General features: G+C 46.8%; 1 protein-coding gene across 1 annotated transcript in view; it reads right to left on the bottom strand.

Annotated features, from left to right (window-relative positions):
• Nucleotides 1–9,955, bottom strand: part of BARX2 (BARX homeobox 2) — a 32,241-nt gene extending 22,286 nt beyond the window's left edge. Inside the window, exon 1 of the mRNA XM_065697270.1 lies at nucleotides 9,769–9,955. Within this exon, the coding sequence (XP_065553342.1) occupies nucleotides 9,769–9,955 (187 nt within the window). The remainder of the gene's footprint in view (nucleotides 1–9,768) is intronic.
• Nucleotides 9,956–12,949: the final 2,994 nt, after the last annotated feature.

Raw genomic sequence — 12,949 nt, forward strand, 5'->3', positions numbered from 1 at the left:
AGTAGCCATTAACTGATCTCTAACGTGCGAAAGAATCACTAGCAGAAATACCCAAAGCCAAGCGCTGAGCCAAGTGGTTGATGACTATGTGGAAAACTCTCATTTTGAAGAAAAGCCACAAAATGAGTAGCAAGATTATCCGAGTTACAAGGCAAATACAAAAGCTTCCAATCCAAACCCTTCTTTGCATGAGTAGTCCTGTTGAAGTTAGCCAACTAGCTACATGAATCAAACCCACTGGCACGTTAAAGAACGTACAAGATAAGACCTGAATACGCACATCCAAACACATTTTAAGGTCACGGTAAGGTTGTTGCTCCGAATCTCACAGAAAATAAAAACCCAATTTGCAAATTTTCTGTCATCACATTTGCAAAGGAATTCCATTTTTCTTATACAGGATGCTCTGGAAAACTGGTTTTGTCCTTCCTTAAAAAAAGTGTGATTTTCTTTTTACAGAAAATGAAAACCAAAGCAGAGGCGCTGTTAAGGAGGATGTTCTTTCAGGTGCTGTGTTTTAGACAGACCCCAACTATTCGGGAAATAAATACTGCCAAAACCATAGTTTTATAAAAGTCTTTTATAGGAAAAAGACTGTATTTTCCCACTCATCATATATGCCAGGCTGTTCTTGTACAAAATATCTTGTTTAAACTTCAAGTCATTTCTTCTTACTGAACTATATATTCATGCTCTGCAGAAGTGCCAGCTATCATAGAATCAGACTGGTTAGGACTGGAAGGGACCTTAAAGCTCACCGAGTTCCAACACCCTGCCACAGGCAGGGACACCTTTCACTGGAGCAGCTTGCTCCAATCCTCATCCACCTCACAGACTCTCATCGGGAGGCGAAGAGCAGAATCAAGCCTTTAGCATCCTTATGGCACATGTTCTACCAGCATCACCCAGTCTCCGCTGGACTCATCCCCTCTGGGGTCAGGATATGTCTAAAGAAGCAGCAAGTATAGAACTTCATTTGCAACACCAGGATGTGCTATGTGCAGTTGGAGGAGGTTTCAATACCAACCAAGGGGGGAATCCTTGAGTTCTTCACCCTTCCCTTGAGTTGTTTCAATGGATCTCGGTGCCAAGTACCCAAACACCTGTCTGAAATATCTGCAACTGGTAACTTGGTGTTCTGGCCAAGAGAAATGAGGGAGAAAATGTCAAGAATAAGTCAAAACTAAAGGCTGCTGAGAGGAAAATGGAAAATATTAAGTATTTAGAGTGTTAGCCAGGTCCTAATACCAAATCTCTCTATAATTTTAGAGACATCATAAGAATATAGCTCTGGGAATTCCATATCACTCAAAAAGAGCTAAAAGCCTCTCAAGCTAGATGCTCCCAGAGTGCTAGGAACACAAGAAACAACAGATAACCTGGGGAGGAGAAATCCATCTCCGGCCCTTGCCTGGATGGTAGCATTGATACGACCTCATGATGTACTGCTGCTAAGCTACTCAGACTCTTGCCTTTCTCTCACCCGCACGATCTATCGGACACAGGATGGCACAAAACCATGAGCAATGCAAAGAGGAGACACTTTGATCAGTGTGAGTGGGCCCTGTTGCGTCCACCAACAGGAGACATAACGTGGTCTGCCTCATCTGAGCAAGGCTACACTGTGCTCCAAGCACCCACAAGTAAAAGGGCATCTACTGCTCAGCTCCCATTAGACTGTTCTTGTGATCCTGCTCTGTTATGGGCCTTGTGTTGACTTACACAGATACAGCTGAGACCACAAAGCAGGTCCTAAACTTTCCAAACACCTTATTTCCCACCAAAGGAAGCTCATGGCAACGTGTTCTGGCTTCTGCAGCCCAGCCGGAGCAAGTGAAAACAGAACCGAAGGAAAGTGCTTGCTTGTAACATCCTTTCATCAAAAACAAGGCAAAAAGAGGGAAATGTTGCAATACAAAGCAACTTCACTGCTTTGCAAATGTCTCAGAAGAAGGGAAGTGGTGTAAGTTTTGGTTCAGCCTAGAGATGTTTTCAATGTTTTATCCTAGATCAAGTATTTTCTCTTATTTGACCCCCACACACACAACTTTTTAAGCTTTTAGCTTACCAAGATATATCTAAACCATTTTGGTCCACTCTGACCTGAAAAGGACAAGGGATTGTTATTTTTAATAGCTGCACTCAAACACCCATTTTCCTGACTACCCCCCGTATTTTCACTTTAGTGTGATGAAACTTGGTCTGCAAATGCAAAGCCCCGGTTTTCAGTTCTTCCAAACTGGACTGCACAGTCACCTCAAACTGGAGAATCATGGAATCCCAGCCTGGTTTGGGTTGGAAGGGACCTTAAAGCTCATCCAGTTCCAACCCCTGCCACGGGCAGGGACCCCTTCCACTGGAGCAGCTTGCTCCAAGCCCCTGTGTCCAACCTGGCCTTGAGCACTGCCAGGGATGGGGCATCAAGGTATCAAGGGAATGAGCATAAGAAATAGATGATCAGGATCAAGAAATGCAGATGATCTGAGCAACAGCACAGCCTCTCTCCCACCCAAGTCAGTGCCAGCAGTGGGGTAAGGACCACCTCTAGCCAGTGCACAGAGGAAGCCATCTACAGAGATCGCTTCCAGGTGTCAAGGTCAATTCCTGATGATCAGCTCTGCTGTCTACTATGTGCAGTTGAATGTAAACCTTCTTTCCACACAGGCTGGCACTGAGGGCACAGAAGCAACTTGAAGCCAGGTATTTCTTTCCCTCCTGCTGCTTACAACACTCCTATCAGCATTAAATCCTTTCTGAAGGTGGACCTCCGCTCCGATCACCGCGCTGCCAGAACATGATACACCGAGCTGTCCTTCACCATGCTCCTCCACTGGGAAAGAATCGGAATGCTCAACGTGGGTAAACAAGACAAAACAAAAAGGCTCCTTAGCTACTGCTCCATTCCCTGCCTCACTTCTTTTCCCCCTTCAACTTCCCAATGGAGACTCATGCCCTTGCTCATACCCAGCTCGTGCTGAAGGCAGCAATGCTGGGGGACGTTTTTTCACCTTTTGATGTCTGTCTTTTCCTGCATTTTACAGCAACAAGTTGAATAAAAGGCATAAAATCAGTAATCCCAACACCCTGAAAGCTGTGCCATTGTGCAGTCACCTCCATGAGGACACCTTTTACACAGCTACAGCCTTTAAACCTAAACCGGTGTGGAGATGAATCCACCTGAGCTTCAGTGCGAGCCGTGAGGCTTGAGGAAATCAGGTGTAGGTGTTGGTTTTCCCAGTGGCATCCCAAATTCATTAATACCTCCTATTAGAGCATTCCTCTACAACTCTTATTCACACCTAACCACAACCACAATGCTGATGACTTCCCACAGCAGGTTTTGGTGTGATTTTCCCTTTTGTCCCATTTCATTTGTCCCTTTCATTCATTTCTTTTAATCACTATTAACTGTACCGAGGTCCAGATGGCAAAACTCAGTCTGGATTCCAAATGGTTTACTATCTAGCACCGAAACCATTTCAAAGCCACATTTCCCTGCTCAGTCTAAGTGAGACCTGGTTTCAAATCCAGATTCCGAGCTGCTTTTGCTGCTGAAATACCACCTCTAACACTGAACATAATCTGACAAGGAGAAATGACAGACGCTTCCCGCGTATCTAGTTGTTATTCCCCAGCCTATTATTATCTCTCATATGCCACTTTTTGGCATTTCTGAACTATGTTTTCTGTGAAAGACATCAAAACATGTAAAAACCAAGGCAGATGTCCAGAAAAATGCCTGATCTTCAGCAGTTACAGATGAATTCCATGATTCAATGAATCCATTTTCAAAGCCTATAGCATTGGGTCAGTTTGCCTCAGTTGATAAACTCATCTTCAGCATGATTGCTATAGAAAGACTGTTACTTATAGGGCTAAAATGGGTGGGTTTTGGAGTTATTTAGGTGAGAGCTTTGAGAAATCAGAATTCCCTGAGGTTGCAGCTACAGGAGCAGGGAGACAGTCGGGATAGCAAAGCCTGACTTTTCCAGGTTCCCAGAGGAGCACGCCGAGACATCAGTGTAAATATGACTGCATCTTCTAGGATGTGTATGCAGCAACATCATCTCTGCATTATCTTATGCTTACCAAGAATACCTGATAGCTCCCCTAGTACTGCAGCACGGACATCTACAGATGCAACACTTCATATTTTTAAGGATTAACAGCTATCTTTTGCCATTTTGCTTTTAGTTTTTTACTATTAGACACTAGAATTACTCTGTTCTTTGGAAGCTAAACCCAATAAATGCAGGCACCTTCCAAAAGATATTTCTTCTCTTCCTACATATGCACAAATAGCCAGAAAAACCCCAACCAGCATTGCAGCAATGTGGATTTCCACACAGACGCGCTCAGCTTTGCAATTGAAGATGGCACCTATCATTCCCTATTCATCCTGACCCCGCTTCCTTCAATAAATCCAACTTGGGACACAGGTCCCAGGTGACACCTCATGAGCCATCAAGCTCCGGCTCCTGCCACTTCAAGCACACGTTTAAGGCATTTGAGGGTCCCGAGCACCCAACTTCACATGCCACAAGAGCAAAACTCTTTCCAACACCTTGGAATTTTGGCTGGAATGTCATCCTTACATCTGCAGTGAATTAGGGGTTGGCAATTCCACCCCAGCTGAAGATGCAGGGCTACGGCACGCTCAGGTCCAAGTAAGCTTGGCAGAAGGTCTACCCATAACTTTGCATTAGCTTTATTTCATGGGATTAATCCAGCTGTTATGTTTCGGATAACGCACTTTGAATGGATGGCATCTCATTTTTCCCCACGCTGGGGACATACGCTACATGGATTCCCTTTTCCTTTCCCACAGTGCCCTGCTTTCCCCCAGGAACTCTGTAACAGGATCCATTCAATTTAAAGGAGAAAGGTCCAGCAAGTATTTGAGCAGAAGAAATAACGTCCTAGAGCAAATTCAACCCTTGCCTAGGTCATGGCTTTGCGAAGAGAATCAGAAGGAAACTCGTGGTGGGGTCACACATGAAGACCGAGCTGGTTTAAGACACAATAAACGTACTTTCTCACCACGTGGCTCCTAGGAAGGCTGGTGGGACTAGGGATCAGGATATCAAAGCTCCCACTTGAACACACAAACAAGGATTCCCAGCAGGTTCCACTGGTTGCAGGAACTGCTTAGTGTAATCCAGACCATAGCAAAGATACCCGGGAAACGCCAGCTGGAAAAAACAACTTTGGGATAAGCAGTTCCCAGTTTCACCTTCAGATAAAACAACAGCAGAGAGGCAAAAGAACTGGGAAAGAAGAATGCGAGTTCTGAACCGTTTTATACGGGATACCTGCCTACATTAAACCCCCCCAAACAACAAAACCCCACAAGCAACAACCCCGATAATCATTTCAAGGAAGCAAATCATTAGTATGAGTGTTCTTTAACTGTTCCCCAGACACAGCAATAGTAGTAAATGTTCAAACAAGTTGAGAAAACGAAGGTGATGTCCACTTCCAGAACTTGTGGCACTTGTAAATACACACAGAGCAGTGCAAGCCCCTTTAACACAACTCCCCTCACAACAGTGCAAATTCAAGCAGCTCGTCCCTGAGTAAAGTGGATTTAAGGCAACCTTCCACCTCCAAAACTACTTTCATGCAAGACCTTGCTCTAGTATTCCGACTGCAGCAGCTAAAAGAGAAAGCACAGTCGGACTGCAGATACGTGCTGGTAAAAACCTTGGTGTAGAGCAGAAATTAACCGGTCCTCATTGGGATTTACTCAGTTTCCAATATAAGGGGGGTTTTTTTATGAGCTCTGGAGTAATTCCTGGTAGAAATGAACACACGGCACAGACACTGAATAATCTGTCCTGCTTAGCTAAAATAAACCCAACTCTGGCAGCTCGCTCTTGGAAGAGGCAACGCAATTCTTTTTCATCCAGCCAGCTCAAGTCATTCGCATAGTTCAGAAAGGACATCCACGACCAATAGCGTTAATTGTTAATAGACAGCATCACACACTGCGCTATTGCTGCGGATGGAGCACAACTCCCCCCCCCCCCAGATTTTCCTTTGCAAGCAACTGGAGCTATTTTGCTACTATGGAGCATTTCTAGTTCAACCTCGTAACGTCGTACCATGACAAGTGCTTCTTCCTCATGCCCAGAACGACAAGTATGGCAATTGCATTTGGAATGCCGGGATTTAAAGCCAGGAAACAAACCAGAATTGGTAGAGACTCACCTACCCATGTTGGTACAGGTAAAATTGAAAAGACATCTGTTTTCTCTACATATTGTCTTATACAAAAGGCTTATACGTTGTCTGCATATTATAAGAGTCATATACTGTGTTATATAAAGACAATTTGAGAGATGATTTCTATAGGACTCTGCTCAGTCGAAAGCAACCTTCAGAAACCACTGTAACAAACCAAGCAGGGGATAAACTAACACTGCAGTCATTTACCTGCACAGATTAATTGGGTACCGCATCAGCTGAAAAACCAATGAAAACAGAAACATCACGAAAGCAAACAAACGATGGCTGCCCTAAGCCGTCCCATTCAGAAAGTCAGGGAGCTATTAAACATCACCTGAAGAGATTTCTGGTTTCATAGATGGATTTGTTCAATCACACTGGCTCTGCATTTCATTACAGGTTCGGTCTGAGTCCCTTCTTTAGTTGGCTCGAGAAATGCCGCAATAGGTCCTCATACACCACATTTTAAGCTATCGAGGGATCCTTTTTATATGGAATTGCATTTGAATTTCCAGAACAAACACACTCTGTTTCGGTTGGGGCAGGCTCCAAGCGATTCGCAATGGGAATCCCTGCAGTGAGACAGGCGAGCTTTACATTAGACCTCCAAACTCTCCTGAGGACTAAAACATCAGCCTTAGCCCTCGCGATGCCCAGCAAAAGTCCCAAACGCTCCTTGCAGCCCCTCTCCCCTCTACTTGACAAATCTGCTTCGCCCCAGCTCGGCTGCACACACTTAAATGATCATGGCCAAAAGAAGAAACGTTTTCCATTTGGTCAGCCGTGGTTTCCAGCTCACTTAACAAAGGATGTTGTTAAACACACACACACAGCACGGCTACAACACCTCCCATCTTTCAGCTCCAAATGAAGGCATATCAGGCTTCTCCGACTTCCCCCCAGATGAAAGAACTATTCACTCTGCAGCCCGTGAAAGCGCCGACAAAGTTTGCCTCCCAACCTGCTGCTGCAGAGGAGCTCAGCTGAAACAACCAGTTACTCATTCCTCTTCCAAACACCCCCCAAGTCCCAGCCACAACCACCCCGACCAGGCAAACGGCCGTGATTTAGGTTAAGATTTAGGTGAAGACTTAGTTTTGCAGCCTGCAAACAGACTCTAAGCACTCACTCGCTTCCCCATGAACTCAAGAGACAAAGGGAACGCTGGCAAGTTACACGCGACAGAGCTGGGATTCTGCAGCCTTCAGTCCCTCGGTGAGTTTGGGTTGGTTTTATAGGGGTTTGCTTTTTTAAGCAGACCCGTACTGGGTATGATTCTATGATAGTTCAAATTCTCACACATTCAGTTCTCTTTTGGGTAGTATCTATTCTGTAGAGAACGACAGAATTTCCTCTGTTATAATAAAAGAAATCCCATGACCTAATACATATAGCACTTTAATTACACCTCTAAATCTCAGAAAGCTTACAATTTGGAAGCGTTTTGTGGCAGTTTCTTCTACGGTTTTAATCCCACAAAGCAAACCTCTCTTCATACTTCACTTCACAAGCTTACACAGCTTATTCCATTAGAAGCAGATATTCCCAATCCACCCCACCACCAGGACAGGCTGGAGCTTGGGCTAGAAACACAACCTTGAGGGCAAATCCATTCAAGATCCCAAGCACAAAGAGAAACAAGGCTGCAATTGAACAGTAATCACAAAAGTCTCGCTAGCATCACTCAGAATCCCCGGCTGAATCACTGCAGCATTATTAATGGTTATTTAATGAATATCTAGATGACTCTTGCAAAGACAATGCTATATTTGCTATACTTGCTATATATATACCTGCTATACTTGACACAGAAGTATGTATTAAAAACAATTCTCTCCTTCCCCCCCCCCCCCCAAGGGGGTTGTGAGAGGCAAAGCAGCAGCTGGAAACTACCCCAGCCATCATAAGTATTAAATATTAGCCTAAAGGTGACACTCATAACGCAGGTTTTGATGCCCAGTTAGCCCTCGGTGTTTCTGGATGGTGGGAAATATTCAGGCTAATATTCCTTTTGGGTGCTAAGGGGAATATTTTCTCTAATGCTTTCTTTTTCTGTATAGAGGAGGAGATAGCAACCTCATCTACTCAGCAGATGGAAGCCACGGCAACGACCCCAGCACAAGCAGAATCGGGCCCTCTGCGCCTATCTCCAAACTGAACCCATCTGAGAGCTTCATGCCTATTTTGGCCAAGCACTGAATTTCCCCCTCTACGCTCTGAAAACTTCTCTTGTGAGCAATATCTTGATTAACAACCAGATCTTCTCGTATAAAACCATGCCAGCCATTAGGCAGAGGAGGCGAGGAATGGCGATCAGAAGAAAGCGATGTTGAAGGAGGATCACACCACTCCGGTCATTTCTGCCCATCAGGGCTCTTAATTCTGATCCAACCTCCTAATCCCTTCCAGATCTCGAACCATTAGTATTTATACTGAGTTTGGAGGAAGATTTAAGCTTGGGCCGAAGGTTTGCTCCACTTGCCCAACTCTTAGGATACCCCGACAGCGAGTTCTTTATTAGCACAGTTCCACTAAGACCCAAAAAGTTCCTTTTTCTTTATATTCAGCCATAAAAAACCCAACCCAAACAAACCTAAGCTGAAATGCAGGCCTTGCCTTTGAAGCACAACTTCATACAAATGCAAAATGAACTTTCCCAGGAAAGGGAAAGAGGAAAATGAGGATTTTATGACCTTGAAACAGAGGCTATTTCCCCAGGAATTATCCCTTTACAAATACTGCTTTCAGGAGGTAAGATTTTTGTTGAAGAGTGTATTTTATACTGCGGTTTCATCTCCGGGTTCTCTGAAGACATCAGGTGGCACCACTGGATGTATGGGAAGCAGATAAACCTGGAAAACAGCCTCCTTCACCAAAAAAGAGGGATTTGTTGCTGGTTTAAGATCTGGAGCGCATTAGAACAAGGGTATTTTCACTTTCAGCGCAGGCTTCCAAAGCTCACATGAGATCAGTCTGGTTGTGATATTTAATAACACTCATGATCGAGACCCAACTGCTCCTTTTGGTGTGTTTTATCTGCACAGGACGGAGGTATCTGTGTGTGTTTAGTTGCGGTGCCTGTGTCCGCAACATCATTACGAGTATTTTCACATCTTTACCACTAGAAACAGCCTAACTTCTTTCAACAGAAGCAAGGATTTAGGGTAGAAAAAGAGGGGTTAGGGTACAAAACCTGTCTCAAGAGCGATTTGCTCTCCTTTCTCTGATTTTACTATTCATTTCTTTGTCCGAGTGGCAATGAAAAAGCAGCACAAGGTCACTGCCGCTTCCTAAGGGACCCGAGCTCCTCTCAACCCCCTCCCGTCCACACCACTTCTGAACCCCATCACCGCACGCTGCGATGAGCCCGCAAGACTCCCTCTTCCCTAGAAAAGGAGGGCAAAGAGGGGGGTAAACCCCGCTGGGGATGGAAACCTGCGCAGGGGTTGGTTTGGGGGAGCCCCTTCGGCGCAGAGGAGAGGATGGGTTTGGCTGGCAGATAGAGACCTCCGCACCCTGGGCACAGGGCAGCGGGCTTACCGGCGCAGGAGTGCAGCGGCTTGGGCCGGACGAGGAGGGACGGACAGACGGAGTAGAGGGAAAGTTTCTCGAAGTAGTCGCAGGTCTCCTTGGAGAGGATCTCGTCGATCATGAAGGTCTTGTAGCGCCTCCTGCCTGCCCTGTGCCGGCCGGGAGCGGAGAGCCGGGGCTGCGGCTGGCAGTGCATGGTGGAGCCGGCCCCGGGGCTGCGGGGCGCTGCGGGACCCGCGGCCGCCCGCGCATCGGCCGCCTTCTCCTCTTCTTCTTCTTCCTCCTCCTCCTCCTCCTCTTCCTCCTCCTCCTGCTCCCCGCTGGGCTCCGCTCCGCTCGGCTCCCCCGCTATATAAACCCTGCGATAAGCATCTCTCCGCGGCCTTTTTAGGACGCCCCGGCTGTCAATCACGACGCCCCGAGTGTCAATCACGGCGCCCGCGGCTCCGCGGCCAGCACCATTGTTACCCTGCGCCGGGCGGGGAGGATCCGCCGGGCCGCTCCCTCCCTGCGCTCTATTTTAAGACACCGGGGTGTGTGTGCGCGGTTCTCGCTCCCGTCTTTTTCTCCCCCTGGAAAGGCTCCAGCTTGGGGCTGGCTTTTTCTTTTTTTCCCCTCCTTTCTTCTCTCCCCACCCCCAGGCCCGTTCATTTAAGGGATTAAAAGTGCACATCCCGCATGAAATCCATGCGGCGGGAGAGAGCCTCATCCCAGCTTCCCCCCATCGGCGTCAAACCTATTCCCCAGTCACCGCGTGCTGCGGAGAGGCAGAGAAATAAAGAAACCCCTATTTATAGGGGCCTTGCTGAAGCAAAGGCTGCTCTCTTCGTAACGGTGTCCCAGGATAAGATGATTTCCTGGTGGATCGCTGCTCATCTCAACCGGATTTTTGCAGGGATGAGAGCTGAGGATGGACCCCACCCGTCCCCACTCCCCCGAGGCCGAGCCACAAGTGCCATTTACCCTGCAGCTATTCCCCCCGATGCGGAGAATTCGGAGTGGTTTATGGCAGGAATCACCAGGACACACTACGGGGGGAAGGCAGATGGGGATGAACCGGAGCTGCGGGGCTTTGCCACGAGATACAGCCGGCTTGCAGCGACTTGCGGCCGCAGGCGGGTGCATAGAGGCTCGTTACAGAGCTGTGCCACCCCTCAAACCAACCATTTGCAGCCTTCCTGCAAGGATTTCAGTGTCATCGGCAAAATGCTACCAGCAACCTTTTAGCTTTCATGCCTTAGTGATCCCAATGGCAGCAAACTTATCCTCCTATTAGAAAACCCTGCTTATACAGAAGGAAGCGACCATCTCAAGCTCATAAAAGATTTACTTTCATTTTGTTGATCAGTATCTTTTCTAAAAGCCCTTGAAAAATGCATAACCTACACCTGTAATCTCTTGTTTTACTATTTCGCTATTTCTTTTTCAATTGCAAGAACCAGTTGGCTTGAAATCCAGAGATTTATTTGCTGATTTGGGCAAATTGGAGCCTGAAAACCCAGAAGGCGCACACGCAGCGGCCACACGCTCTCACAACCGGAACGCAGACGCAAAGAAATACACTTCCCTTTGATCTTATTTCCTTAAAACCTTGTTACACGGTTTATAAGCAACATAAGATATTAAAGCAAAGGCAAACCAAAGCGTTTTGCTCTTTAAACCATTGGAAGGGAATTCGCATTTAAAATAAATGGCTTGGAAATGGGTTTGTCTTTTTCTATTGAGAAAGTTAAGTGATCGGACAAACAGGAATTCAACCCGAATGAGAAGAACAATGAAGGAGCTCAGAGACTTTTCCCCACATGTGATCGAACTCTTTTAAACTAAAGTGTTGCTCTAATTCCTAAACAGCCATTTAACCGATTTGCTGACTTCATTATGAACGCGGCTTTACGAATACTCAATTCAGACATGAAACATTCTAGGAGCCCACCTTCTTTGCCTCTTTTTCCAAGGTTTTTTTTCCTCTTAAGGAGCTAAAATAATTCCTAACACCATTAACTTCCTAACACCATTAACTCCAGCAATTAGCCCTTGAAGATCATTATGCCAAAGCAGCTTTCTGAAGCGCCGTCCTGAGCGCGGCACTGATTAAAATCCCAACGCAGCAGCAAGAGGCTTTTTGCTCCAGCGTGGTTCCTCGGTGCCTGGGGAGCTGCAGCCCCTCTCCCCCCACACCAGATTCACCCTCCATTCACAGAGGAACGTTTCCTAAATGGAGAGCGCTGGAAATCAAAGTCTTCCATGAGCCCGATAAGATCCAGCCCTGAAATCAAGAGGGGAAGGAAAGCATCGGCTCCCCTATAACTGAGCGCAAGACTGAAACCTCTGTTTGGCTTGAAACATTTCTTTGCCACATCTGAAGGGTTGGCTATGCAGAGATGTGGGGCTGGCACCCTCTCTAGAAACACCAATGCCCTCACCAGACCCCATCCACAAACCATGAGGTGGGATGAACACCCCCGGGCCCCATTCGTGAACCATGGAGTGGGATGAGCACCCTGCGACACGGCTCTAGAAACTTGATTTCTTGTATTAACTAAAACTAGAGAAGTCAAACTGTGACCCGAGCAATACAGCGCTGTATGAACACACGCTGGCTGTCAATCAAAACAGGGGGGCTTTGGTCAGGAATAATCAGGGGTTTTGTTTCCAAAATTAATGAAGTGGCTGGAATAGCAAACATCTGCCAAGGGGACTCAAACCCTGAGCAGCTGCTGGAGCCCCCATGCTCTCCCTTGTGTAGGGCTTCTCCCTAAGGTTTCTCCTGTGGTTGGGAAACGGGGCCGGACAGGAGGGCGGAAAGCAACAGGCATGTTTGGAAAGGTTTGACGCAGTTCGCATGCGTGAGCCCAGCACCCGCAGTGCACAAACGACAGCGTGACAGCAGAACGCCGGGATTGCTCCACAAGCCCTTTTCCAAAGGGGAATGAAGCCAAGGACACGATCGGACAACTCCAGTTCTTGTGTGGGTTAAAAGCATGGTCAGAATTGAGGAGGAAAGCACTGCAAGGAAAACACAGCTCTGAGCTGGGCAGTCAGCAGCGGGTTGTTATGATGAAGAGGCAGTTCAACCCTCCACTAGTGCACTGAAAGCAGATCCTCCAGGAGGGAAATCATATTCCATTGGCAAAGAGATCAGCAGGAGACATGAACTAGGGTTTGGGGAGACAATTGGCTTTAATTCAGA

The sequence above is a fragment of the Lathamus discolor genome, chromosome 17 (genome assembly GCF_037157495.1).
Source record: "Lathamus discolor isolate bLatDis1 chromosome 17, bLatDis1.hap1, whole genome shotgun sequence".
NCBI classification, from domain to species: domain Eukaryota; kingdom Metazoa; phylum Chordata; class Aves; order Psittaciformes; family Psittacidae; genus Lathamus; species Lathamus discolor.